A 26,812-nucleotide genomic window follows, 5' to 3' on the forward strand; every position below is an offset into this window, starting at 1 on the left:
TACTGTGGGAGACAACAAAAAGAGCTTTTTAAAATATGTTAACAGGAGGACCAGAGATAACATTATTCTGTTATTCCATGAGGATGGTTACCTCACTCATCTCAACTTTCTGCTTTGCTAAGCAGAAGCATTTTGTGACACCTTTTCCTCTGTTTTCAACTCCAGATACAGGCTTTGGTTCCCTCAGAGACCTCAAGAAGTGTTAACTTTACTGAATCTTTTTAAACCTTGTAAGGGAACTGTTGAGTCATGGCCTGAACCACTGAGCACCTGGGGAAAGCTCCCAGTCAGCTCTGGGAGCACAGGTGAGGAGAGGACAGTTCAGCTGTGTGACTGCAAGGGCTGAAGCTACACCTCACTTAGACCTCTTTTAAGGGTTGACAGCTACTGGGGAAGGATATCTTTTTGGAGATTCCTCCCTTGAGGAGTTTCTCTCTGAGTCTAGATCTTCAGAGACAGGTGAGCGCTTTTCCTTTATAACACCATACTGTTCATGCTAATCCCTTTGCAGCAACCCCTTTATTGCTCTTGCACTGCACTGACCTTTCTGATTGTTACAAATCTATATAGGGCTTCCCATGAAAAGCACATTTTCTTCCTCCTATGGTAGCATACAAGTCACATTTACATTGCTGTATAAACAGTAAGCATAATTTTGGTCTGTCTCTTGTAATGTGGTCCTATAACTTCCATAAAGGTGGACTTAGGAATTATAATATAGACTTAAGATTGTAACACTTTCTTCAGAATGGCACTGTGAAACAGTTTGAGATGGTACATTGTGTGCTGGATAGAAAATTGGACAACTAAAAATGCTTTCCTGCCCTTTATGTGAAGAATACTTATTAAAGTGATATACTGAGTTTTGCAGAATACGAAAGGGATTATCTGTGGAATAGGTTTTAAATACTCTGTGTATTGGAGAGCTGGAAGGCAGTGTTGCTAAAATACTGAAATGAATTTTACAAACAACAAATGTTCTTCTGCTGATTAACTGTCTTCTAAGACAGTTTGCTTTGCTTTGCAATTTCTATCAAGTATTTTTTTTTTTGAGAGGATTTTGTCAGGACAGTGAAACAGAAGGCTGGTGCCTAAGTTGCATTTGTCTCACAGAGATGGGACCAGAGTTGCTCATGGCTTAGCTCTGGCAATCCCTGGTGTATAGTTTTGTGTGAGAAGATGATTACTCACCCAATTGTTCAGCCATTTATTTATAAAGTCTTTATACTAACGGTGCACTTATCCTCTTTGTTACTAATTCCTTCCATTCATTTGGTTTGAAATACAAGGGGAAATGGCTTTAAACTGGAAGAGGGTAGGTTTAGACTAGATATTAGGAAGAAATTCTTTACTGTGAGAGTGGTGAAACATTGGAACAGGTTGCCCAGAGAGGTTGTGGATGCCCCGTCCCTGGAAGCATTCAAGGCCAGGCTGGATAGGGCTTTGAGCAACCTGGTCTATAGGCATGTGTCCCTGCCTACAGCATTGGAACTAGATGATCTTAATGGTTCCTTCTGACCCAAACCATTCTGTAATTTTATAAACTGTTAAGCTTGTGATCATTTAGGCCAGGACAGTAAGTCAAAAGCAGTGAGAACAGCAGGGTTTAATGTGACACCACAAAGACAAAGGTAGTAGTATGAGAGGGAGAAAATCTGATGTTGCAAAAAACACTTTCCTAAAGCCAGTGTGAGTAAGTGAACAGACTTTAAACTCCAGGTTGTGCTGGTCAGCTTGGAAAGGTAAGTAATATTTACCAACTATACAGTTGACAGAAAACATGTTTCCTCTGGACAAATGACAATTTTTTAGTGCAGTGACAGGGTTCAAATATATTATTGTAGCAGTGCTTCCATGTTCTGGCCCTTTTTCAAGGCTTGTATGGCTGACAGAATAATTTCACCTTTAGTAATTTTTGTCTCTATTAGCTATTCTACCTATTTGTTTTGTCTCCATCCTTTCTTTCACATTGCTAGGCAGAAGCTCATTTGCCAGCCTAGATTGGTAGGGTACTGATCCCTTTGACTGTGCAGTACTCCCTGTATTGAGATGCCTTCATAGTTTCACTGAACCAAGGAAACTTTCATTATGCCTTTTGGTGGAGGCTAAGGGTAGCATGGCATTTTTGGCCATAGCAACATGACAAAGTTCATGTGGATTACTGAAATTAACATCTAACTGTAAATAAACTCCAATAAACGCTTTTTAAAAATTGTACTTGATCATTAAGACTAGTCATTCATAATCTTGTTTCAAGTCTGTCTGACATCAAAGCTTATGGTCCGTTTTTTTTTTTTTTGGTAAATGGTGTTAGGAAATGAGAACTATACAAAAAAAAAAAAAAAGTGCTGTGATTTTAAGAAGTTCTGAAATCTTTCCTGTTTTACATTAAAACAATATTTTTAAATCATGTATTTTGCAACACCACTCAGTAACACCTACAACCAGAAAAAAACTCAGTAATTAAAAAAAGTGTGCATGGGTCACTCCAAAAGTAATGCCTCACTTATGTGGAAACTATAACAGATAAGAAGAGCACAATAACACTATTTGATTATGCAAATACTCAGCTACAAAACCCTGTTTTTTTGTTTCAATATACTCACCACAATGAGACAATTTGTGTAGACTAACTGGTCAAGATGCTCTTCATTTTGTGGTGTGACAGCTGTGGCCAGCAATCTGGAATGTGGCTTGTGGAGTGCTCTGAAAGTAAATGTTTCTTAATTTATTTTGTGATATCACAAAGCATATAGTACAGTCAGATGAATATATATATATATATATTTTTCAAACAGAATGGTTCTGAGCACCTTTTAGATCTTTCAGCTAGGTTTGGAGTTCTAACAGAGGAATGAAGTGGTAGGTGTAATAGCAGGCACTATGTTTCTGCACTTGTGTCTTGCTTCTGATGGGGCTTTGAGAAGTTGGAACTAAACTACTACTCTCTGCTTAAGAATAAAACTGAAAATGCAGTGCTGAGAATTTACTTGAATTCAACTTTGTGCTGAGGTGAGAGATGTTAAGTGCTTCCAAACTGCAGGACTCCCAGCCACGCTTCTATCATCCGGGAGGGAGCTCAGTATTTCTCAGGGGACCGCCGCAGAATTACTGCCACCTGCTGCACGTCCTCTGGAATTGGATCGGCTTCCCACAATGCCTTACTTCATCCGCGGCGCTTTCTTACGTCGTCTGGGTAGTCGTAGCTTCCAAAGTTCTTAATTAAGTTTTTGAGATCTTTTAAAGAGGAAAATATTAAGAAGTTCGTCCTGGAATAAATAGATAAATTTCAAAATCAACTCTCGCGGCTGCGTATTATCACAGAATCACAGGATGGCCAGGGTTGGAAGGGACCTCAAGGATCATGGATCTCCAACGCCCCTGCCACATGCAGGGCCACCAGTCTCCCCATTTAATACTAGACCAGGCTGTCTATGGCCCCATCTAATCTGGCCTTGAACACCTCTAGGGATGGTTGGGCAACCTCTCTGGGCAGCCTGTTCCAGCACCAAATAAATTTTTCAGTCAAGATGCCTCTTATGTTGTGTTACGATCACATCTTGCAAGGATAATAACGTGGTGCTAGAATCTTCCCCAGCTGCCCTACGCCCCTAATTAGATTATCAAGTAATTATTCAATGAGTGCTGTCGACAGCTCTCGAGCCGAGTTTCTTGCAGGTTTGCGAAGCCCTTCCCTCAGCAGCTGCGCTTTCACCCCTGCCAAAGCGGGGTCAGCTATAGAGAACGCGTGTGCGGGGAATCTGCTCCCTCCGGGAGCGAGAAAGCCAAGGGCACGGCCGGGCAGCAGCTGCAGCGGGAGGGGCGGCTCGCGCTCCCTCGCAGCCCGCCCTCCTCGCTCCTTGCGGGTGCTGATGGGCTGCGTACGGACGCGGCCCTTCTTGCGGAGCTGAACGGTCACAGCCGCTTTGAACTTCCCGCGCCCCGCTCCCGGCGGAGGACGCACTGCGCGTTCGCCGCCGCAGTTTCCAAGGCGCCGCGGCCACAAAGGAACCGAGCGGTCTGGGCTCCACTACATCTCTCCGAGACTGCTGTCGGAGGTGACAGCCGTCCCGCCGCGTTCCGTGTCCTCGTACCCGCCGCTGGGTGAGCGCCTCCCGCGGCGGCGGCGGCGAATCTGCTGGGCCCGTCCCGCCGCTAGCGCGGTTTGGGCGGTTGTCAGGGAGAAACAAGATGGCGGCGGCGGCGGAGGAGGACACGGAGCTGCGGGACCTGCTGGTGCAGACGCTGGAGAGCAGCGGGGTGCTCAATAAAATCAAGGTGCGAGCGGAAGGCCTCTCCTCGGTGTGCAGTGTTCTCGCGGCCGTGCGTGGGGTGCGCTGCCGGTCCGCGGCTGCCGCTTTGGCGCGGGGGTGCTCGGCGGGCCGCGTCCCCTCCAGCCGGCACAGGCCCGCGCCGGCTGTCACAGCTTTGTGGCGGCGCCCGCCTTCCCGGCGCTGCCCCCAGTCTGCTCGGATTGGGGCTGTCCGAGGAGCCGTGTCCAGCGCCCACCTCTCGCAATGGAGCCACTGCGCGCTCGCTGTGGGCCCGGTCGGCGGGCTGCTCTGCGGGGAGGCGGAGCGCGGCCCGGCTGTGCCCTGTCTGTCGTGCAGCGGGTGTCATGTGGCCGCCGGAGTACCCGCTTTCCTGCTGCTGCCCAAGCTTCCGAACCATGCTGGACAGAGTTCGCAGAATTTCCTTCTGCTTCCACGAGAAAAGACCCCAAACCGGAGTCCCGGAGGCTCGATGTTTAAACATAGGTGCGCGGGGTGGTGGAGCTGTGTTTTGGGGTTGGCTGAACGTAAAAAGGGTCTGGATGTGCTGTTTGCCTACTAATGCTGTGTTAAAAAACGTGGAGTGTTGCAATGGAATGTAATTGGTTTCCAGGCCTTTAGCCTGGGCTTGTGTCAGCAAGGATATGAAAGCATGTTCTGTGGATTCACACTCAAAGCTTCGAGCAATAACTGTCACATACAGCAAAGAGCCATGCGGATATCAAAGCATGAGAACTGTTGAATCTCCTTGTAAGGTCGAGGAGAAAAGAAGCTTGGATTTCAAATTAAGGGTGGCGGCATTTATCCACAGAATTCTACTTCGAGCATTTCAACAAGTGGGCAGTCATTATTGGTATTCCGGGAATATATGAACAGCTGAAATAGTAGATGGAAATGAGAACAGCCTTCTATGTGTACTTAGAAGCCCAGTAAGTATTGGCTACCTGTGATCCTTTTCAACAAAACAGCATTATTATAAACGTATTGCGCTTGCATTTTAAATGCATTATCCTTGTTTAAGTTCCATAGGGAGATGAAGGGTTCAAGATCGTGCAATTGTGTTTTGAGTAGGATGACTTTCTTTTGACTAGGTATTAGAGTAGGCCTTCTGGTCCACTTGCTAACTTCTTAGGTAGTATCAATCAGTAGAAGTATAGTGATAGTAAAGTCATAGTAACTTCAAGAGGAATAAAAGCACAAGCACATTGGAACACTAAAGCTTACCTGATTGCTGTGACCTAATTCCTGCCTTGTGTAGCATGGAAGCTTTTGAACTACTGTTAACAGTTCTGAGTTTTATGTCAGTTTTTTAATTGTAGTCTTCATTATTATTTAATGCTGGAAGTAGTAGTATCTGACATGATATATGTTATCCTTATAATAGCAAACCCAGTTCCCAGAAATGGGAACTTTTTGATATTGGGAGTCACCGATTAATAATTGGTGTGCTTATAATTAGTGCTGTTGAGTTTATTATGTGATTATTTTGTTTTTCTTGGTTGTAAACCTTAACTGGTGTGCTGGGTCGTTAGCTGTGAGTTGATTGATAACGTTAATGACTTGTAGAAGTTGTTGTACGTGACAAACAGCCTTCCAGAAGAACTCATGATAGATGAATGTCCTTAAGTGGTTAGCTCTTAGTTTAAGTTATACCATGCATTAAATAATAACAATAAAAGTGTAAATACCAAAACCATTGTCTTTTTGTTAAACTAAATTAAGCAGAGTTGCACTCTGTATTGCTGTCAAATGGTTGTTTATTTTATATTTGAAAATGAGTAGTGGCTGTTTTTCAAGATAGGTGAGGTTAGAAGGCTTACTATAGGTAGCTATGTTTGAGATTTGCTGAAGTGGATACATTGAACAATAAATTATGTTACCTAAATATAGCTGAATTAGTATGAGGAATATACTAGAGGTAAAGACAGCTCTGGAAAGATTGGAGTACTAACTGAATTATTTCAGTGGATAAAATGTATCAAGCTGCCAGATAATATATTTGAGAGCAAGCAGTGACTGAGTAATTTTTAGCAAGAAACTTTACCTTTATTTTTTCATACTATATAATTTCATAGTGGATTATAGTTGACAAATATCTTATTTTCAGTTAACTTTGGGGTATGCTAATAAAGATGTAAATGATTTGGCTGGATGAGGAAATCAGTTACTTGTATGACAGCTCAAAAATCTGTTCCAGACTTGTCTGTTTGTCATAGATTTTGGGCATTGGAGTATTTAATGAAATCATACTATGGAAACTAGGAAATAGGCAAATATATTTGCTATTTACAGTTGAAAATCCCCTGTCCTTTCCCTGAGCTGCAGTATCTGTGTGTGCTCGTTACATGTATGGGAGTAATTAAGGATTAGAATGAAACTGATGGGTAAAACTGCTTCCTGGTGAGTTCTGTAAACAAAATTTGGAATATTTGTGCTTCAGTAAAAATAATAACTGATGCTGTACATGTGAGGCATGCTGTATAAATACAGATGATTTTCTGTCTTGAAGAGGATGTGTTCATTCTCATATAGAAGCTGCAATAAAATCATAACATGGTTTGGGTTGGAAGGGACCTAAGGGGTCTAATGCCCCAGCCATGAGTAGGGACACCTTTCATTGGTTGTCATGTGAGGAAGAAGAACCACTGTGCTTTCATATCATTGCTTTGTTATTTTGCTTGATTTGTATCTTTCCTTCTGGGGAAAAAAAAAATAAATATGCTGCCTGAAATTTTACAGCATCCTTGGAACTTGCTGTTTCTACACATCTGAGGAATAAAAGCATTGCAAAAGTCACACGACTAAGTTATGTGTTGGCCAGCTGATGCTGTTCTTGCCAATTTGCTTCAAACCCTGCATGGCTGGTGCTGGCTGATAATGTGTTGTGAGATAAAGTAAAACTACTATTAAAAAAAACATGATGTGTTAACTGTTCATGTGTAGGTCAGTAAAATTATCACATTTGTTTTCCCATCTTCCATTTATTTTAGGCCATAATGCTTTAAAATATTTTTGGGTTGTTAACTATCACGATCAATTTGCTGGTCACTACAGTGTAATCATCCTCTGTTCTGTCCTTTTCAAGCAATTAATACTAGAAAATCAACTCATTTTTTCAAATCAAGGGGAAACATTATTTTTTCTTATTTTCTTATTTTTAAGTTAAATGTTTATTGTTTCCTCTATAGTATGGCTTCTCCATCTTTCTTTTTCCAGCATTCTTCATCTTCTTAATTACATTGCCAGCAAATTTAATGACTTAGCCAATAAGGGCTGCTATGGTGAAGTGTTTTCTGCTTAAATGAATGAGGAATGAGCATGAAAATTACTGGTTCTGCTTAGGGATGGTAACTTTGCTGGTGGGGAGTGACAGGACAGAGGTAAAGAAGCTTCAGTCTCCAGTTTGATACCAGCTTTGGATACAGGCTAATGCAGGCTTTTAGCCTGGTGCTTATAACTTTTAAGCCTGGGGTAATCACTAGTGGTTAGACAGCTTGATGTTGTGTTTGCTTGCTTACAAGCAAGTCACCTCGGTCTCTCTATGCTTAATGCTTCTATTTCATATAGTAAAATCCTCTAGATGCATGCGATGTACCTACATGTTGGAGATATTTAAAAGCTTCAAATGGATGTTGGCAATCTGAGATGCAAGGGAGACCTGTGGCATTCCTCAGTCCTGAACAATCTATTGCAGCCATTTCATCCAGCGTTTGCTGCATAAGCTGTTGTGGGTGGCTTTTACAAGTACTGGTTCAGATTAATTGTTGAGGTAGGTGTTTGCTGTCTTACTGTTTTTCAAAGAGTACTCCCAAATCAGATGAAAATTTTAGACAAGCCATCTAAAAATGTATTTGTTTATTTGGGGAGGTCTTGAGGTAGTAAGAAATGTCTTCTGTCTGGGAACTGTAGACCCTGGGAGATGTTTTCCTGCACGATCCTTGAGGTACATGTGTAAGATTCACTGTTTGGGACAGGATTAACTTAGCTAGACTCTGAAAAGGAGAAAGTCCAGTGCAGGAAGGATGTTTTCCTGGGCCACTGCTTTTACACTGCAACAGCAGTCAGTAAGAGGTGCTGTCTGCTGAGTTGTTCATGGTATGAAAACTGGAAATTAACTCTGATTTTGAAACACTGACCCACGCATTTCCCAACTGCTTACAGGCAGCAGTTGTTATATATGGTATCAGCCTTACTTTAGCTGAGTTCAGTGCCTTTTAATTCCTTTGTCATCGATATGAGCTCTTGTTTGCTAAAAGCTTGTAGTGATGTCTATTGAAACTTGATGCACACAGGATGGAAAAGAAGCCTATGGCTTTAGTGGATTGCAGGATGATAGATTTGCAGTCACTGTGGCTGTCAAGATCTGACTTACAGACCATAATCCTGGTACAGTTTACAGCATAACGCCGTTGTATCGAAGGCTTTGAAAGGCTCAGGGTGAGGAAGTTCAAATACTAAGCTTTGTTGTGCTTTACTGCTACTGTGAATAAAATGTTTCTTAGGCAACAATGGAAAACACCCTGTGAAAACAGGACAGCTAAGTGAGCACTGCATACAACTGGTAGGCATGCCATCCTATTTCTTATGAGAATTCTTAGATTTTTTTGCATGGCTTTTTTTTTCTTTTAGAAAGGTATCCAATGATGATTACTTTTTTTGCTTTGCTAATTACATAAGAAAATCCAGACACTCTTCAAATTGTTTTTAATTTTAGGCATTTAAATTTAGGTATTTTAGGTATTTTCAAAGACAAATTGGTCTTTGAAAACCTTTTTCTCCTTTGCTCCTGAGGAAAATGGCATGCAGAGTGGCAGTGTCTTTTATGGTCGCACAGTTGCTTGGCACAGTTTACCTACTGGCCACTTCAAAATGTTTTCCACTGTTATTAATTCTTAATCAGACTACTTCCTCAAATGTAATGCGTGTTATTCATTTAGTATGCTCAAATCACTGGAGTCAGGCTTTCTTTTCCTTGAGAATTTGTGTTGCTTTGTGTGATCTGACAAGAAGTCATAGGAATTTGTATAATTTAGCACAGACTTTGAAGAAAGTATAATTGTAAGTTATGTGTCTGCGTTTCCTGGAAGAATTGTAAATTAAGGGTAGGTGTTTCAAAGCTTCTAAAAAAAGTTGGATTTCTGACTCTCAAGGGAAACAAACAGGAGGTGATGTGTTTTAGAATCTTCTTGAGAATGAAGAATTTGGGAAGTTGTGTATCAAATCCCACTTGCCCCATTGCTTCTCCAAAAGCTTTCTCACGCTCAAATCACATTGCATGTAATCCTAAATGTCTTAATTGTATTGCTGTAGTTTACAGTTGATACCAAGTTGCTCGAGGAGAAACAAATAGATGTTAAGTTACTTTCTGGCTCTTAGCATTCTATTTGCACAGGTAAAACAGTGCTTGTAGAAATGCCATTTCTTTTTTCTTTTTCTTTTTTTAACTTGGCAGGCAGAGTTGCGAGCAGCTGTTTTTTTGGCATTAGAAGAACAAGAGAAAGTAGAGGTAAGAGAATTTTAGATGTTTCAGTTTTGACTTCCTGACAATTCTTCATGTATAATTAAAAATAATTACTGTAATACTTTATATTTGTGAAGTATAACAAGAGAAAATTATGTATCACTGCATAAGAGCTTAAAAAAAAAAAAGTGATCTTTCCAGTATTTAGAAATTCAAAGTGTTATGTAGCTTTTACTGTAAGAGTGTAGCCTCAAAGGAAACTGTTTAGCACTGCTGCTTTTATGTTGCTCTGCTGCAGTTGACTAGAGTAACTAATCATCTTTTCTGCCAGAAGATGTTGTTATTAGTAAGGTGTTACAGTGGTCTGTTTTGAGAATTTTTGTGGCCCCTTTGACTGCCAGCATTGCCTTGTTTCCTGTAGCTGTTCATTCTCTAAACCTTCACAGGAGAGCACTTTGAGAGCTGTTTATCCAGGCTCTCCTTTTTGAAAATTGCCCTTTCCTCTGCTGGTAGTTGGTTGTGCTCTTTCTGGAAAACCACACAACTGCGATAGATGTTATTGTGACACTGGTAAGGATGGGAAGCATGAGTAGTTATTCTATGGCATGAGACTCCATATGTCAGAAACGTAACGTAAGGTTGCTGAGGAAGAAATAATGGAAGAGTGACGCAGTGCCATTTCTTGTGGCAAGTTTCAGCATAGTGTGGAGTACCCCTAAAAAAAGCCCCCCCAGAGTGTTTGAAGAGCAGTAGGGCTGAAGAGAGAGACTTGCTGCAATTCATCTCAGTTCACTCCTTTTCAGAACCTTTAAAATTATCATGACATTTTAATTTTACGCTCCAGACACTGAAAGTATATTAATGCTTATCTCTATTCTGAATTCCTAAACATTAGGAAAGTTGTTTTGGTTTGGTTGTTTTAAATATTGGTGAGGGGCTTTCATGTGTATGTTAACTATCGCTGTTTGTATGTGCTGCCTCTAACAGAACCTTTCCTTACATTCAGTTAGGTTCCTATCCAGGGTGTTTTCATATATTAAGAATGACATTTAGAATTTCATTTGAAAAATTCCTGAACAATTTTGCCTAATCTAAACACAGCAAATTGATTTCTCTCTGCTTAAAAATCACAGTTGAAGTCAAATCTAACAGTGGGAAAGAACGTTTTCATAATGTGTTAAAAGGTCCTTGAATTAATAGTAATAAAAAATTGCACTGATTTCTGAACTGCTAACCAGCATCCTTTGTCTAGATGATTTGTGAATAAGTACTTTTTAGGTGTGACCAAATTTCTTTAAATTTGATATTATTGTTAAAGGAGCAACTTGGGAAGTTAATTGATTAACGTACCTTTTTAATTATCAAATAAATAAAAATCAGTATGCTATTTATAACATCGTGGTAGTTCTTCCTGCTCTTTAGCTTTTATAAAGAAATACTGAGACAATGGCTTTACAGCTTATGCAGATGATGGGATCAATACAAAAGTAGAATTCAGAGAAGTGAATTACATGTACCATGAGCTATATGTAAGAGCATACCCCAATTTGTTGTGGGTTTTTTTATTATTATTATTATTATCAATATTTTTAACTTCTTAATAACACAGGAATGTTGTTAATTAACATTTGTGTTTTGCTTTTTGACAGAACAAAGCACCTCTGGTAAATGAAAACCTGAAAAATTTTTTGAGTACAAAAGATGGTAAGTTCTGGTTAGCACGTCTCTCAAAATTAAAAACAACAGTGAATAAAGGATTGAATTGAAAGGTGAGACGGGCCCCTTTTTATATATCTTTCTTGATATAAAGTATGCTTTTATTCTCATCAAGTAAATGTAGTTATTGTGACTGGCTTCAGAACACATTACAATCTAGAATTTTTAAAGTTAATTTTGCTGAAGTTTAATTTATAACTGAGGTGACTGGTGTGTTTGAGTTAATATTTTGTGATGAGTAAAGCCATTCTAGGCAGTGAAAACAGATTGCAGAGGTACAATAGTGAACACACATAGAAAAATGCCAAAGTCATGTTTTTAAAAGTTCAGAACAGATGAAAGCAAAGCGAAAACAAAGAGAAACCCCAATCCCTATACTTGAATTTTGGACACAATTCCTTTTTTCCCCTGCGCTATTTCTGGCTTTACATAATTCAGTTAAAATGGCTGAGTTAGAAATGAGGAAACTGATACACAAATCATGAATTGGGTATGATGTGGAGTTGCGTGTGGGATGGTAGTTTGAATGTCTAAAGACGTTTGTAGAAGTGCTGATTCAGTGTAGTTGTTCATCTTGAAGCCATGTCTGTATTACAACTTTGAAGTATTGTTTGTCTGGTATATTTCTCCTTAATTTTTACATGTTTTTATTTGTTTATTTCTGTTGTAGGTCGTGTGGTAGCAGGTCTTGTTGCAGAATTTCTACGATTTTTCAATCTTGATTTTACGCTGGCTGTTTTTCAGCCTGAATCAAGCACAGTAAGATACTTTTTTTTTGCTTCTGTGTGATGCTGATCCTTTGGAGTGCATGCCAGTTGCTTGTGTTTATTCTTATAATTTTTATAAAATGTTTAGCACGTAAAAGGTATGTTGTGCCATAAAGACAAGTTTAAATGTGCTTATATGAATGATTATTACCTTTCAAAAGTCAATGTTTGATGTGCTAAATTTAAATTAACCAATTAATAATTACTGGAAAACCATGGCAGAGCATACAAGAGAACTTTTCTATAATCTTACCATGACATATTGTGAACTTGATATTTGTATGTGAAAATTAAAATCAAATAGATATCTAGTCTGAGAGAAATTTCAGAGGGACAAAGGACTTTGTCATCAAAGTGTTTGCTTTTAGGTTTTTGATACTGAGGTAGCTTTTCTGTCAAACCAATTTCGTTTTCTCTTTGTGATGTAAACATTTTCATAATAGATTTTGGGATTGAAACGGTTCCACTTAACGATGAATTTCTCTTTTCATTTCATATTCATTTTTATTCTTAAAGTCTCTTTTTAATTTGTTTAATAAAAAACCTATTCTTATTTGAAGAGTAATTTTCTTTTTCTTCACTTGGATTAGATATTGATTTTATTGTTTTGGCAAAAAATGACTACAGAGATGGTCATATGAACATATGAGCATAGATTGGAACAACCCAAAACTGAGGCTGTACAAATGATATTTCGCTGTTTCTCAGAACTCAGTGTTTCTTTTTAGGGACTTAATCATGCTAAATCACATACACTGTTCTTCTTTATCAAATCTCCTTGTCTGCATTTATTACATTAGGAGACATCAGTGCTAAGATTCAGATTTATACTACTGAACAGAAACAGTCATGTGTTCTCCTATGTTGCTAACTGTTTTGGGGAGGAGTCTCTTATTTGCAGCACAAAGACATCCAGTGCTCTTTGGAGCGCTACCTTTTTCCAGTAAAAGCCTCTTCTTTCTAGAAGGCATCTCTTGCAGTGCATGTGTGGAACTTGGCCAAAGTTTCAAAAGTTGACCGAGACTGCTGTGAATCATGCTGAAAGATTTTGCTTTATTGTTCTATACTCGTCCCAGTCTGAGTGCTATCTTTTTATCCTCCATGGTGTGCTTCGTAGTGTTCTTGTGTTTAAAACAATTTTGGGTGATCAGTGATTAAATTCACGTGCAGATCAGAAGTGAATGATTTCATAACTGTTGTGACTTTATTCCATATGCAACAGGAAGTCTTCAATAATCACTGGTTAGTCAGATTATTGCTCTATTAAATACGACCAACAAGCTTTAGGATTTTTTACAAAATACATACCGTTTCCTGACAGTTTCTGTGTTGTGATTTCTTTTTTGATTTTTTTTTTTTTTCCTCACAGCTAAATGGTCTGGATGATCGAGAAAACTTAGCTCGAGATTTGGGAATTACAGAAGAAGGTACTGCAGGTGGTCCCCTATTGCTGGAGGTTGTTAGAATGTGTCAGCAGAAAAAGATATCAGGCAATGAAGAAGTAAGTGCAGTTAATGTATTTTCTTTCTTCATAATCCTTTATTTTTATTTCATTGATGAGAAATGAACTGAAAAATACTTACATTGTTTCAAGCCTTTCAAGTTAGTATATTAGGAAAAGCTTTCAACGTAATTTATCAGAAAACAATGCTGAAAGTTACTTTTCATGCTACCCTTTAACTTCTTTCGTGCCGCCACATACTAGCATACGGTGACCCCAGAAAAATGATACAGAACATTCTACCATTTTTTTCTAATTTCTAGTGTGATTAGTTAACACCTTTAATGGTTACCTATTGTATCTTTGTACTTCTAGATTTTTCAGGTCTTAGTAGAATTAGAATTGGCTTTTCTATAGCTTTGTAGCTGTTCTTAAAACAAATATTTTAAAAAGCTAAACATATGAAGGTATTGAAATATCTTAAGGCAATGAGAATGCTGTTTTAATGGAGTATACAATAGTGTATGGGAACTGCTGAGTCACGGCCTGAACCTCTGATTGATCACCTGAGGCGAGCCATGAGTCAGCCGGAGGAGCACAGCTGAAGGCAATTCTCCTGTACTGCCGGAAGGGGTGGAGCCAGGCTGCACCCCTCCTAGACCTATTTAACAGCTGGCTACCAGTGGGGAAGGATCTCTTCTGGAGGTCCCCTCTTCCGGTGTTTTTTGTAGGTGAGCCTAGCATATGGATAAGCCTTCCATTTATTCTCTCTTACTATCTTAGTCTACTTTGCCTAACTCTTTTGTTCTTTTTGTGATTATAACATCTTAATATCCATTGATTATACATCTTAATACCCATTGATTATACAAATACTTATTAATTAAATTAATGGAATCCAACCAGTAGCATTTTATTAGTGTCTGTTGTGGTTTGAAAGAAAATCCTTTGCACCCCAGATATAGTGGGTCCACGAGCCAATTCACAAGTGGTTGTCGTAGTCTTCCTAACACAGCAGTGTAGTGTCACAGCTTGCATACAGTGTGAGCAGGAACAGTAGTCTTGTTTCTGATGGATGGTACTATGACATAATTCAATGTATTTCTAATAAGTATTTATGTGGCACGTTTTAGGTTGCCCCAGTTCTAAGTGATGGCCTGTGCTCCACGTCAAAATCGTCTGATGGAAGATCAAGCACACACCCCATACCGAGTAAGGTAAGGTGGTTTGTGTGTCATGAGAAAGTATACAGGAGAAGCAAAACAGTGAACTCCAGTGGTACAATGGCATTTATTTAAATAATCAGCAGTTTTCTTTCATTTCTCTTTATTATTACTACTTTATGCTCAGATTCCAAGTTATAAAGGATTTTGTAAGTGGAAGAAGTGTTTGGATTAAAAGTCTGAGCAGGTAAAACATCCGCTCAGAGAATATGCTAGCTTGTGTTTTATGCCTTCCTTTACAGGAAGAAAGAGTATAGAACCTTTTGAGTTGGAAGGGACCCTTAAAGGTCATCTCTAGTCCAACTTCCCTGCAATGAACAGGGACACCACAGCTAGATCAGGTTGCCCAGGGCCTGATGGAGCCTTACCGTGAGTATCTCCAGGAACAGGGTTTCCATCACCTCTCTGGACAAACTGTTCCATCCCTCACCGCCTTTATGGTAAAATAACTTCTTCCTTATATCCAATCTAAATCTCCTCTCTTTTAGTTTGAAACTGTTTCCCCTTGTTCTATCACAACAGACCATGCTAAAGAGTATGTACCTTTCTTTCTTCGAGCCCCTCTCCCACTTTTAGGTACTGACAGACTGCTGTCAGGTCTCTCCAAAGCCTTCTCTTCTCCAGGCTGAACATCCCTAGTTCTCTCAGTGTGCTGGGGAGGTGTTTCAACCTTTGGATCGTTTTTGTGGCCCTACCCTAGATACTAACAGATGATTTCTAGGCAGCAAAAAGAGTTCGCTGGGGTTCTTACAGAGTAGGCTCTGTTCATAAGCACTTCATTGTTCTTTCCACGTTCTGAGAACATTTGGCTGTTCTGTACTAAGTCCTGTACCTATCTGGCTGGGTATGTAACAGCACATGAATGTCTGTGAGATACTGTGGGGCTACTTGTTGTCTTTTTGGTCAGTTGACCGACTGCTGTTTGGAACTTATAAGGATACAACTCTCTTCCCCTTGGGGCCTGTTGCTTTCTCTTCAGTCTTTTTGTGTTAACACAAAACTAACATTTTGCAGACCTTTAGCTTTCATTACATTTGACTGGAACAGTTCCATAGGTCATGAACTTATGGAAAAATGTATGGCACTGATAGGGCACTTGTTTATACCAACTATCCAACAAAAAAAATGACTTAAGTACTCAAGTTTGTTAATTAATGTAATTTGAGCATAAGTTTGAAGCTTTTTTTTTTTTTTTTTTCTTCTCCAAGCTAACTGGAAGCAGCTTAGAAGCTTTCTAACATGTCACTGAAAGCTGAGAAATATAACACTGCATGGGTGATGTTATTATTTGATCTATTTGGAAGAGGGGAGTGATTAAGATAAAAAGAAAAAACAGTTTGGATCTGCTTCATTTTATTCCGTTTCTTCAGTTGTGTGCCATGCAAAACCTGAAAATGAGACCATTAGAAAAGCAGCTTCAGTTCAAGCTTTAATTGCTGTTTGTTGATTGTTTCTTAAACAGCTAGTATTTCTGTAATTGACCTTTCAGTGTAATTTTAACCAATTCATTTTTGCTATGGGAGAAGATAATTCTTGCTTGGCCCAAGCTTAGGGGAAATAAATCCAAATGTTGGTTTAAATATCAGTATTAGGTATGAAGCAACAGTATTGCTGAAATACTTCTGTCTTAGGTTGATGTTAAATTAGCCGAGAAGTACTACTGAGGATGAGATTACAAGTCATAAGTAATCCATACTTCACCTTCAATTTGTGTGTATGTATGCACACATGTATCTCAAGGTTGACTTGACCTGAAGTGTAGAATGTGTTTTACTCATTTGTCCTTGATGGAGACTTTTGCAATGCAGTTGTTAACTTGTACCTATTTGGTAGTGGTTGCAGCTGGGCAGCCTGACACACATTAGTTAGGGGTAGATGGAAGGAGACAAGTGGAAAGTATAAATTCTTAAGCCTTTTAAGTGAAAGATAATAGCTGATTTTTAAACAAAATCAAAACCAAAACGTCCCACAAAACCACCTTTGGTCAGTGCAGCCTGTATGCTGCTTATTTGGAACAAACAACATCATTGGTTTTGCTTTCATTGTTGCTGTTGTTGGTGTGTAGAGCTTGTAAAGTAAATAGATCTCATTGCTTTCATTTTCATTTTGTTGCACCGGGATGATATCTACATAAATTTAAATGTTGTTCACTGGGCCACAAGGATTTGCAAAGATAGGAGTATTAGCTGACTGTACTATATATAGAGCAGTCCTTAAAAGCATGAGTATTTATAGAACTGAGCCATGAGCATGACTGGAAGGCTGAAAGTTACCTATTCTTAGATACCTTGTTTGTATCCTTTTAGTCTTTACGCTTTTTCTCTTCCAATACTAATTATCTGCAGTCATGTTACACTTGACACTCATGGATTGCCATTTGGTGTGGTTTTCAGCTTGGTTTAGAGCATTCTCAAGTAAGCAGGTCTATCACTGAAAACTGAGAGACAGGATGTGAACCTCTGTGGCTTGTTATGTTCCAAGCCATTTCAGCTATGCAATTCACATCTGTAGTCTCTTAGTGAAATTACAATATAAGGCAAGCCTTCTTTTGCATGAAACCGTAAATATTTTTGAAGTTAGGTTAAAAGTGGTTGTTGTTTTTTTTTTTTAAGATGGTGTCATTTACTTGAGTTTAAATTGATTTATTTTGGAACTGATGATTTTAACTCAAAAGAAATTGTTTATAGAGGAGTTGCAAAGTAACACTAATTAAAAAAATCATGTCACATGCTCTAAAAATGTATTCAGAGCTAGAACCTAAGAAGTAGCATGTATGTAGATTTCTTCATTTGATGATCTTTCAAAAAGGATTGCTCTTTTAGTAGAGTTCATCTAGATATAAAATCATGCTAGGGATAGAACAAACTTTTTTTAACAGACAGTAACAACAAAGAAAATTTCTAAAGTGATTTAACAACTTTTTTCTGTTGTATGATTTCTGATGAGTATAGAGGAGTGCCAATAACATCTGAAGAACTTTTTGAAGAGTAGTGTTTGGTTAATGTTATGATATGTGTATACTACTGCTTGCAGTGTTTTAAGAAATCAAAACGGTTCATATGGGTTTTCTTGAAGAGAAATTACCTTTTCTTTCAGTGAGGTCTGTTTTCTTTATCTTTAAGGTTACTGAAGCTACTCAAAGTGATACGAGTGTCTCGTCAGGAGAAGCCAGCAAAAGAAGCATTCATTTTCTGCCTAATGAAACAAAACTAGATCCTCAGTTGCAAAACAAAGACTTAAATACCAAAGAAAAAAGTGATCCAGGTGTGGATGAAGATGATATAGAGGGAGATTCTTTTTTTGATGATCCTATACCCAAACCAGAAAGAACTTATGGCTGGTAAGTGGTGTGGAGAGACATAGGTTTCTTTTGTGCTCAGTAAGCTTGCACACCTTCAGGAGCTAGCTGGCATTCGATTGCTCCCCCTTTGTAAATGCACATGAACTATTTTGTTTCTGAAATGCTCGGCTCTGATCTCTTGAATGTACCAGAGAGAAAAACCTGTATCGCTCTGAGGTGCATCAGTTTTGCCATATAATGTCCCCAACTTATTTCTTTGCTGGAATGAACACACGTGAGTTACAGGCACCAGTGTTTCTTGTTGCACTGGAGCTGCAGTTGTGACCAACAGTAAAAGAAGTGAAAAATGAGAAAGGTAGTGCTTTAGGTATTTGTATAACTTTGTAAGGAATACAAAATATCTGGCAAATATGTTAACTGTAAGCATAAATAACACTTCCTTACCACTGGGGGTTTCCTCTTCACACCGCAATTCTTATTGTGTGCTGTTCTGTTTTTAACAAGTTGTTTTTTCTGTGGCCAGATCTGGTCACTGGTTCTTGCTTCAAATGGTATTTTTCAGTGATTGAATTGTACAGTAGTTTTGTTACAGAACTCTGCAACTTATCTTTGTGTGTTCTTCTCAGAGTTGTGGGTTATTTTGGAGCTTTGTTTAACTATCTACTGAGAAAAGCTGGAACATTATTTCATGGTGTTCTTTTGCTGTTTCTTTATAATAAGTTACTGGACTCTAAGAAAAAGATTGTTTATTATTTGTTTTTCATGGGATATATATAAAGAACAGATTTTTTATTTTTTTTCTTGAATGGCAGTCATTTTTCTGTGGAAAATACAATGTGTTACAAATTGCCCCACTGTGTGAGTTCACTTTTCCTTTTCCTTATTGGAATTATCGGTGCATTCACTCTTCCTTATTCAAAAGTGTCAAGTAGCTGTTAACCAACCATCATAACACATGGTTGTGATTCCATGAAATAGGTTTAAATGATGAATATTGAAAATCTAATGAGGATTTTCTTAGTGGATAAACTCCCTTTAGGAAAAGTAGTAAAGTCACAGCCCCCTGACTGTTGTACATCATAACATTACTGTGATTTAGCTATTATAGTAATGTTCCATAATAAAGCTTGTTAAATATGCAAATAGTAGCGAATGAGTTAATGACGAACTGTAACAGAGCTGGGTTTTTTTCAGCCTGTTGCTTTTAGTGTCCTGGCATCCCCTCTACAGCAAAAGAAAAATAAACAGATTTTTCAGATGAAATAAATCTGTATTGTGCTGGTGCACCTGAATCTGAAAGAGTGGTTAGGAGGGACACCAGCATTAATTGGTACACAAAAAGCATAAGTTCTTTTGCCCCTGGAAGAAGGATTCTTTGTAGAAGGAAGGTAGCAAGCAGTTAGTAAGGGTTGATTAAGAGCTGGCCCAAGATCTCTGACTCAGTGTTCAAAATTTAAGTGTTAAAATTACGTGGCATTTTGATGGCCTAGATATAATGATACAGCGAACGGTTCAGGTGATATTGTTCAGTGTTTATAGGAATACAATCAGAATAATAAACAAGTCTGTCAATATCGAATGTGAAAATCATGGTCTCTTTTTTAATAATGGTTTTTTAATTCTTGTTTTGCAATTTTTATTTTTTATTTTTATTTTTATTTTTTTTTTTTTTTGCAATTTGAACTTGATATTTCAATTATATGAGCAGAATGAGTAGTAGCCAAGAGAACTTTAACTGGTGGTGGTGAGATGTATTTTGCTATAACTGAGAAGTTTCCCTTCTGTTGGGCTGAGTGCCCTTGAGAACGAACAGTTTAACCAGACCTTAAGCTAAGCTGACTTAAATCCTGACTTGTGTCTGTATATCTAAATCTTTCTTCTTTTGACTTTGTTTACACTTGTATATAATAAAAAACTCTTTGTTAAAAATGATGATGCTAAAGAAGGTGTGGGTGTTCCGTTGGAGAAAGAAGTCGGGTAGAAACCTTTGCATAGATGAGAAAGCGACCTTGGTGAATGTCTTGCTTGACACTTGTGCTAGCTAATGACTGTTCCTAGACTGCAAAATGGTTGGTCTTTTTCCTTTATTCTTTTTGCTGTCCATATGGCTGTTCTAATTTTATGACAACTGAATAAATAACAGAAAAGAAAGTCACTTACATGCATTTTCCAGCTCTGTGGAATACTTCTTTGGTTTGTTCTAGGAAAACTGATTCCAATAAAGCAGAAGGTCTAGCATCCCTTTCTGATGCACCACCTCTGAAAAGTGGGTTAAGTTCTCTGACTGGTGCACCTTTGCTAAAGGAGTCCGATGGTAAGTTTTCACATCTTTTTGTGTTTTCATGAACATAGGAGATATTTCCCATAACATAATGAATAGTCTATATATTTGGATATAAGTTGCCTGTAGGTGGCCCCCATCTGTTTGGAATGTGCTTTGTTTTTAATGCTCATTTCTGAGTGATAGCATACTGTTTTTTTGCCAAGTTCTGACACGTTGACACATCTTGTATTTTGGAGCACAAAATACCTGCTTCCATTTTCTCTGTAAAGCAGTTTACAAGAGTTTAAAATCCTACTGTCCATTTTTAACTTTTTACCACATTTTTTGCATGAATTCTATGAAGATATTTAGGAAGATTTGCAAAAAAGTCTTGAATGCTGGGAGATTGGCTACTGTTGTTGTTCGTGTCTTTAAATGTTAGCACGGTTCAGACTTGAAAGTTGAATGTAATACAACTATGATATATTGTAAAATTATATAAAATTACTATAAAGTAATGGTTATAATAGATTGTACAAATGGGAACTTGTAGTTATGAGCCAAATTTCTGTTATGGTTTGCTTTGGTTTTCCTACAGATTTAAATAGAAATTCTGTTTTAAAAGACCTGCGCTTGGTGAATGCAAAACTGGGATCTTTAGAATTAGGTAAGTAACAACTAAGCACAATTAAGCTTTGACATTTTCAACTCAAAGCTCTGGCCCAGCCTCCTAGAGGAATCTGAGAAAATGAAATATACATAACGAAAGAGGATCTTCATCTCCTGTTATTTTGTTGGAAAACATTGAGAGACCTAGTGGAGTTGGGAGCAAGATCAGATCAGAAGAAATACAGAGAAGTGAAAACTTTTGAGTTTTGTATGCAGACCAGTATTTTCTGCATGCAACAAAAATTTGATTTATTCCATACTTTTCTAATATCAGATGATGTATTTTGTTGTCTAGGTTCCTAAGAAAGGAAAAGTTTTGAATGCTGCTTTTTAAAAAATAACCGGATAAGTTTTGATTCTTCATTTGCATTTCCTGAAAAATAATGTTCTTTTTATTAATACCTTCTAAAAATTGTTTAGGAAATGGAGATGATGATGAGTACGCTGATGACTTCAACAGGTAAGACAGAGATGATATTGCAGGAGCTCAGTATTTCATACATTCTAAACGTATCCATTGGCATACTTAGATTAACTCACATCCTGGCTTGTTGCTAGCGCTGGACCCTGCCAGTATCTCTGAACTCCTCCAAACTTCAGTTTGTGTAGCATACAACTTCTAATTATGCAAGTATATTTAGAAATCTTTTTAAGGAGGAAAAAAAAAAGCAAAATGCATTGCTTTGGCATAGGTTTTAATGAGTTACTTAAAAGCCTGATGTTAACTTTAAGGTACTGTCTAACTTTAAGTTGCTTATTAACTGGTTTTTCTTTTCCTAAACCATGCACTTAGAGATGTTTTACTGCTTAATTAACACTACTAAGCAGTTATTCCATTTTTAAAAAAAAAAAAAGAAAAGCATCTTGAGTAGTCAGTAATAAATATTTAAGAGCTTCATCCTTTTAATCAAGATATTATTATTGTAAACTGTAGGACTGAGGCATAAGCAAGTATTTATCATGTCTCCTTCTAGGTAGAAGGCCTTTAGTTATTATGGGTTTTTAACTTCATATTTAACTTGCTATGAATATAAATGTAATGCTTGGACATTTGAAAAGAAAGTTCTAATTCTTTCTTCTCAGTGCCAGCCATCGCTCAGAGAAAAGTGATATCAGTATTGGTGAAGAAATAGATGAAATTTCTGTGGAAACAGAAGACTTGAATGCCAGTGATAAAGTATGATTCTTTTCAATTTGTTCTTTATGTTTTTAACCTCCTATGAAGGAGTGTGCTGCTCTCCTGGGTTTCTAAGATATTTCTTAGTCTTGTTATTTGTTACATTCTGTATTTTTACACTTAGCATTCCTGCCAAGTTAGGTACCATACTGATTTAACAACACAAAAATAAGCGGTTTGGTAGCACAATTCTGTTTCTAGACACATAAAGCAGATTTACTGCTGGTTTAGTATCCAGCATAAGGAGTCCTTATCCTTTGTTCCAAGATCTGTCTGTGCACCTCCTGAATGAGTTGAAGTCCCAATGAAAGGACCTGATGTGAAGGATTTTGTGAAATAATGCTTTTTTTTTTCTGTACTTCCTGAGCTTTTGATTTCATTTGTTTCCTAGCTTGAAGACATCACACAAGACCATACCATTTCTCAGTTCAGTGATGCTGCAGATTATCTAGAAGACGTGGCATAGAATTGGACAGCAAAAACGTTTCATTGTGCTGGACTAGAAGATGACTGTGGACTGTTGAATTCAGACAATCACTTTTTGCTGGAACATCCACTCCCTATTTGTGCCTTGTTTAATAAAGACTGTAGGTGGAGAGGGCTTCTTTACAAGTTGTAAATGAAATGTTGTGTTCCCATTTGAGTCTGATATTGGAATTACTTTTTTCGTTTGGTTCAGCCAAACCTTTCACAGCAGGAGTTGGATTTTCCAAGCAGGATGTCCATTGCTGGCAATGGGCATAGTAAAAAGCAGTCTACAACAAAACATCTACATGGAGTCATGTGGCTTTATAATGAACTTGCACTGTTATTGTAACAGTTTGAAACGTTTTTAAAGATAACCAAAGCAAGAACCTTTGGAGGTAGTGCTTCAACTTCTGCCTCTTTTAAGAGTTTTGTCCAGTCAGTATGTCATACACATTGATAGTAAATCTAGCCACTGTACCTAGGCGCTCCAGACTTACTTGAAACTACTGTTTTTCAGACTTTTTTTGAAAGTTGGACTTTTTAAAGACTTATCAAGTTGAGCATATCTAAATTTAGCTAAGTTTAGGAGCTAAATTTAGTACTAATCTTAACTGAATATTCTTGTTTAAATATGTTTGTCAGACCATTGATGTTAAGACCTAAGCTGTTTTTATGTATGATAATTTCATTAGTGTTATTGGTTGTTAAATCATGAAAATTGATTATGTAAGGATCCACAAATCATTAAATATATATATTATTTTTTTTTTTTAGGTTTTTAACAGTGTGGGAATGGTTTGTGGAGCTGTTATTGTTGAGGGCTCTTCCTTTGCTGTAAACTCATTTCTATTCCTGAAAATCCTTGCTGTGCAAAAATGGGCACCAAGAAGTGAAACCACAAACTGTTTTTCCGATTCTGATTGCCACAGAGAAATAAATTCAGATATTTAGAACAACGTACTGAAGACATTATCAGTGCTAAGTTCTAGCTAAGAGCAAATTTCAGTGTATTCATTATATTCTTGCAAAACAGAGTCAGTAATGGAAACAGTGACAGTTCCTTAATGATGCCATTTTGCAAAGCGCTGCTGTAATATATAGGTCATGGACATTAGTAGTACTGAAACAAGACTTTGAAATGTGCACTTTCTGAACATTGTGAACACATTTGGAAAATATACATGAATATAAATAACTTATTTTTTTTCTTTTTTAACACTTTGTAATTTTCTTTTTCCAGGAAAACTGTTGGCCTCTCATCAGTGGCCGCCTCAGAAGTAGCATGCTAAACTAAAGCCATTGGTTAAGTAAATAGAGCTGCTACTAGCATTGGATGCTGATTTGGATCTTTCTTGCACTGGGCCAGCAGGCATGGAGCAGTGCTGGAAAGTTAGGCTTTTGTAGTACATAAATAATGAGAAGAGAGGAGAAAAGTTGTGCCTTTTATTTATGTGCGCCCCAAAATAAGCCAGCAAAAAGCACCAAAACATTTGGTCACCTTTAACTTCTGACTTTGTGCCATGTTGTAGCAGCTTAACAGGAGAATTTTTTTACCCCGAAAATCAATGTGCCATGGGCTTCAGGTAACAATGATATCTTAAGAAATAACATAGTGTGTAAAAATTACTTGAACTATGGAGGAACATTGTCTCAAGATACTACATGTTAAAAGGTATTTTTTCTGATTGAAATCTTTTTAAGGTGAGCAATGACATGTCTGAAGGATGTAAAATTCAACTTGAACGCATGGGAACGGTGAATTGCTGGCGTTCATTTTTAAGGTGTGTGGAATAATGTAGACAGTGCCATTTGCATTTTTCTGTGTCTTGGGAAAATGTAGTTTTGTTCCCTGTTAGCTGTAGGATCTCTTGCAATTTGTCATACCAAAAGAAGCTAAAACTATTAAATTATTTCTAATTGCGTATGGAGATGTGGCCTTTAACTAATTAGATACTTTAAATGTTAACATGACTTCTGTTAACAGCAAAGTGTTTTCTCTTTCCTTGGGGACTGATTGGAGACCTTGCACTTTGATTCTCATTTAAGGAAATGCCAAAAAGTGGTAAGTCTCCTGTGAGGTTTTGCTGAATTGTATATAATAACTTGCAAAATAAAGCTATTATGCTGGCTAAATTGTATTTTTGAGACTTATTGAATAAAAAAAGATCTTGATGTTTAGAAAGTTTGGGAAGCCCTGTGGGTCTGGGGGATTTTATTGAAGAATGTTTTTTTCATTTGTTTTCCTCTCCAGAGTCAGTCTAGTCTGTAGTTGAGAGAGACTCTGTGTGTGTGTGTGTGTGTGTTTGCGCTTACATTTCTTTTAAGCCCAGTGAATCCTGCAGTTTCTCGTATTGATTCATAAAGTCTGAGTTTTTGGGTATCAGTTTGAGTTGTCAGATATCTTATGATTCAGCAGAGAGGGGAAAAAAGAATACTACCTGTATTGGTAAAATTTTGTCTTGTGTAGTTCAATTGAGTTACTTAAAGATGACTGACGAGTTTAGTTCTTGAATGCTTGCTTTGCTGTCTGAGAAAGGCACTGAAAGTTGGTCTGTGCAGCTTTGCACCAATAGGTTTGTTCAGAAACATACATTGTGAAACCCTCAGACACTTTAATTTGTGCAACAAATTATGGGAATTCTGTGAGAGAAATAATTAGGGTCTAAGCTATAGCTGACAGTCCCATCATCATGACTGTGGTGACGTTGACAGATGATTAAAAAACAACACCCTATACCTTTCTCAGTTCTTTGTTGTGAAGTTGCTGTGTTCCACTTCACTTTTTTGTTTCTATTTTATTTTATTTTTTTTTTAAACGAATGAGAAACCACAGCACATCTGATTAAATATTTCATCATAAGTGACTGTTTCCACAACTGCAGTAAAAAGCCATTCTCAGCTATAGGCTATTTTGACAACATTGTTATTTGGGTCACAGAATCACCAAGGTTGGAAGAGACCTACAAGATCATCCAGTCCAACCATCCATCTATCACCAATAGCTCTCACCATACCATGTCCCTCAACACAACATCCAAACGTTACTCAACATCCGAAACATTTTTCTATCATCTAGCTCTTCAGAAGACTTAGAACACTTCTGTGGATGACATGTGAATTGAGTGCTGATGGTAAATAAGATTTTGGGCTTTTTGCATTTTAACATAGTGATTTTCACTGAAGAAACACTTTATATAAAACCAAGCTTCCTTTCCAGGAAATAATGCATTCTTGGGTAGTTGAGTTTGATTATAGACAAGAGCTGACATAAACTTCTGTTTTTAGTATTGTCTAGACTGCAGGAATTGAATCTCAACAGGATGACTGTAGAGCTTACTGTTCATTTCAGAAGTGCCAGATTTTTGATAGGTCTCTTTGTTTTTTTTTTTTCTTTCATTGTTTTCATTGTAAGCTAAGGTCAAAAAGGAGTTAAGTCATAAGGGGTACAGTTTTGGTAGACTTGTGATTTCATTCATCCTGAAGCACAATGCTCTACAGACCTCGATGTAGTCAGGTATTGCATAACAGGAGTTGCAACATGACTGTCCTGATTTCACTTGGCTACATGATGCCATTAACTTAAATTGAACCTCTGAGAGAACTGCAGTGAACACTGAAAGTGTCAGTTCCCTTGTGTATCACAAGCAGTATAAAATTCCATTAAAAATGAAAAAAATGCCTCATGAGCTCATGCTTACAATTCCTGTTTTGGGGTCTGGAGGTGTGATTTTGAAATACAGAATAGTAGGGAAAATACATAAGCTGTCTTTATGTGTAAAAAATGTCACTTTGAACATGTCCATACACTTGAATATTTACCTTTCAGGGAAAAATGTGGTAATTAATTATGGGAAGAAGATGGAGCTTTGCTCTTTTGCATAGAACTAACTGAGGAATGATAGAGCACAACGAAGCTGAACATAAAAGCTTACTTTGGGGAGCGCTTGCTTTGTGTAGTGAGTTGAATGTTTGCTTTTAGTGTTGCTGTTTTAGTGTATTGTTTGATCTAGGGGATAAAGAAGCTTCTCAAAAAAACTTTTCAAAGCCTTATAAGC

At 37.8% G+C, this 26,812-nt stretch overlaps 1 protein-coding gene across 1 annotated transcript; it reads left to right on the plus strand.

The window, feature by feature from the left end:
• Positions 1-3,875: 3,875 nt before the first annotated feature.
• Positions 3,876-24,905, plus strand: CEP43 (centrosomal protein 43). The gene is made up of 12 exons (XM_048936513.1): positions 3,876-4,278; positions 9,724-9,777; positions 11,382-11,436; positions 12,119-12,207; positions 13,585-13,716; positions 14,790-14,873; positions 18,002-18,219; positions 20,385-20,494; positions 21,042-21,110; positions 21,533-21,572; positions 22,196-22,289; positions 22,681-24,905. Exons 1-12 carry the CDS (start codon positions 4,192-4,194, stop codon positions 22,753-22,755), a joined length of 1,107 nt encoding a protein of 368 aa, XP_048792470.1. The 5' UTR covers positions 3,876-4,191; the 3' UTR covers positions 22,756-24,905.
• The last annotated feature ends 1,907 nt before the right edge of the window (positions 24,906-26,812 follow it).

This window comes from Lagopus muta, chromosome 2 (genome assembly GCF_023343835.1).
Source record: "Lagopus muta isolate bLagMut1 chromosome 2, bLagMut1 primary, whole genome shotgun sequence".
Lineage (NCBI taxonomy): Eukaryota > Metazoa > Chordata > Aves > Galliformes > Phasianidae > Lagopus > Lagopus muta.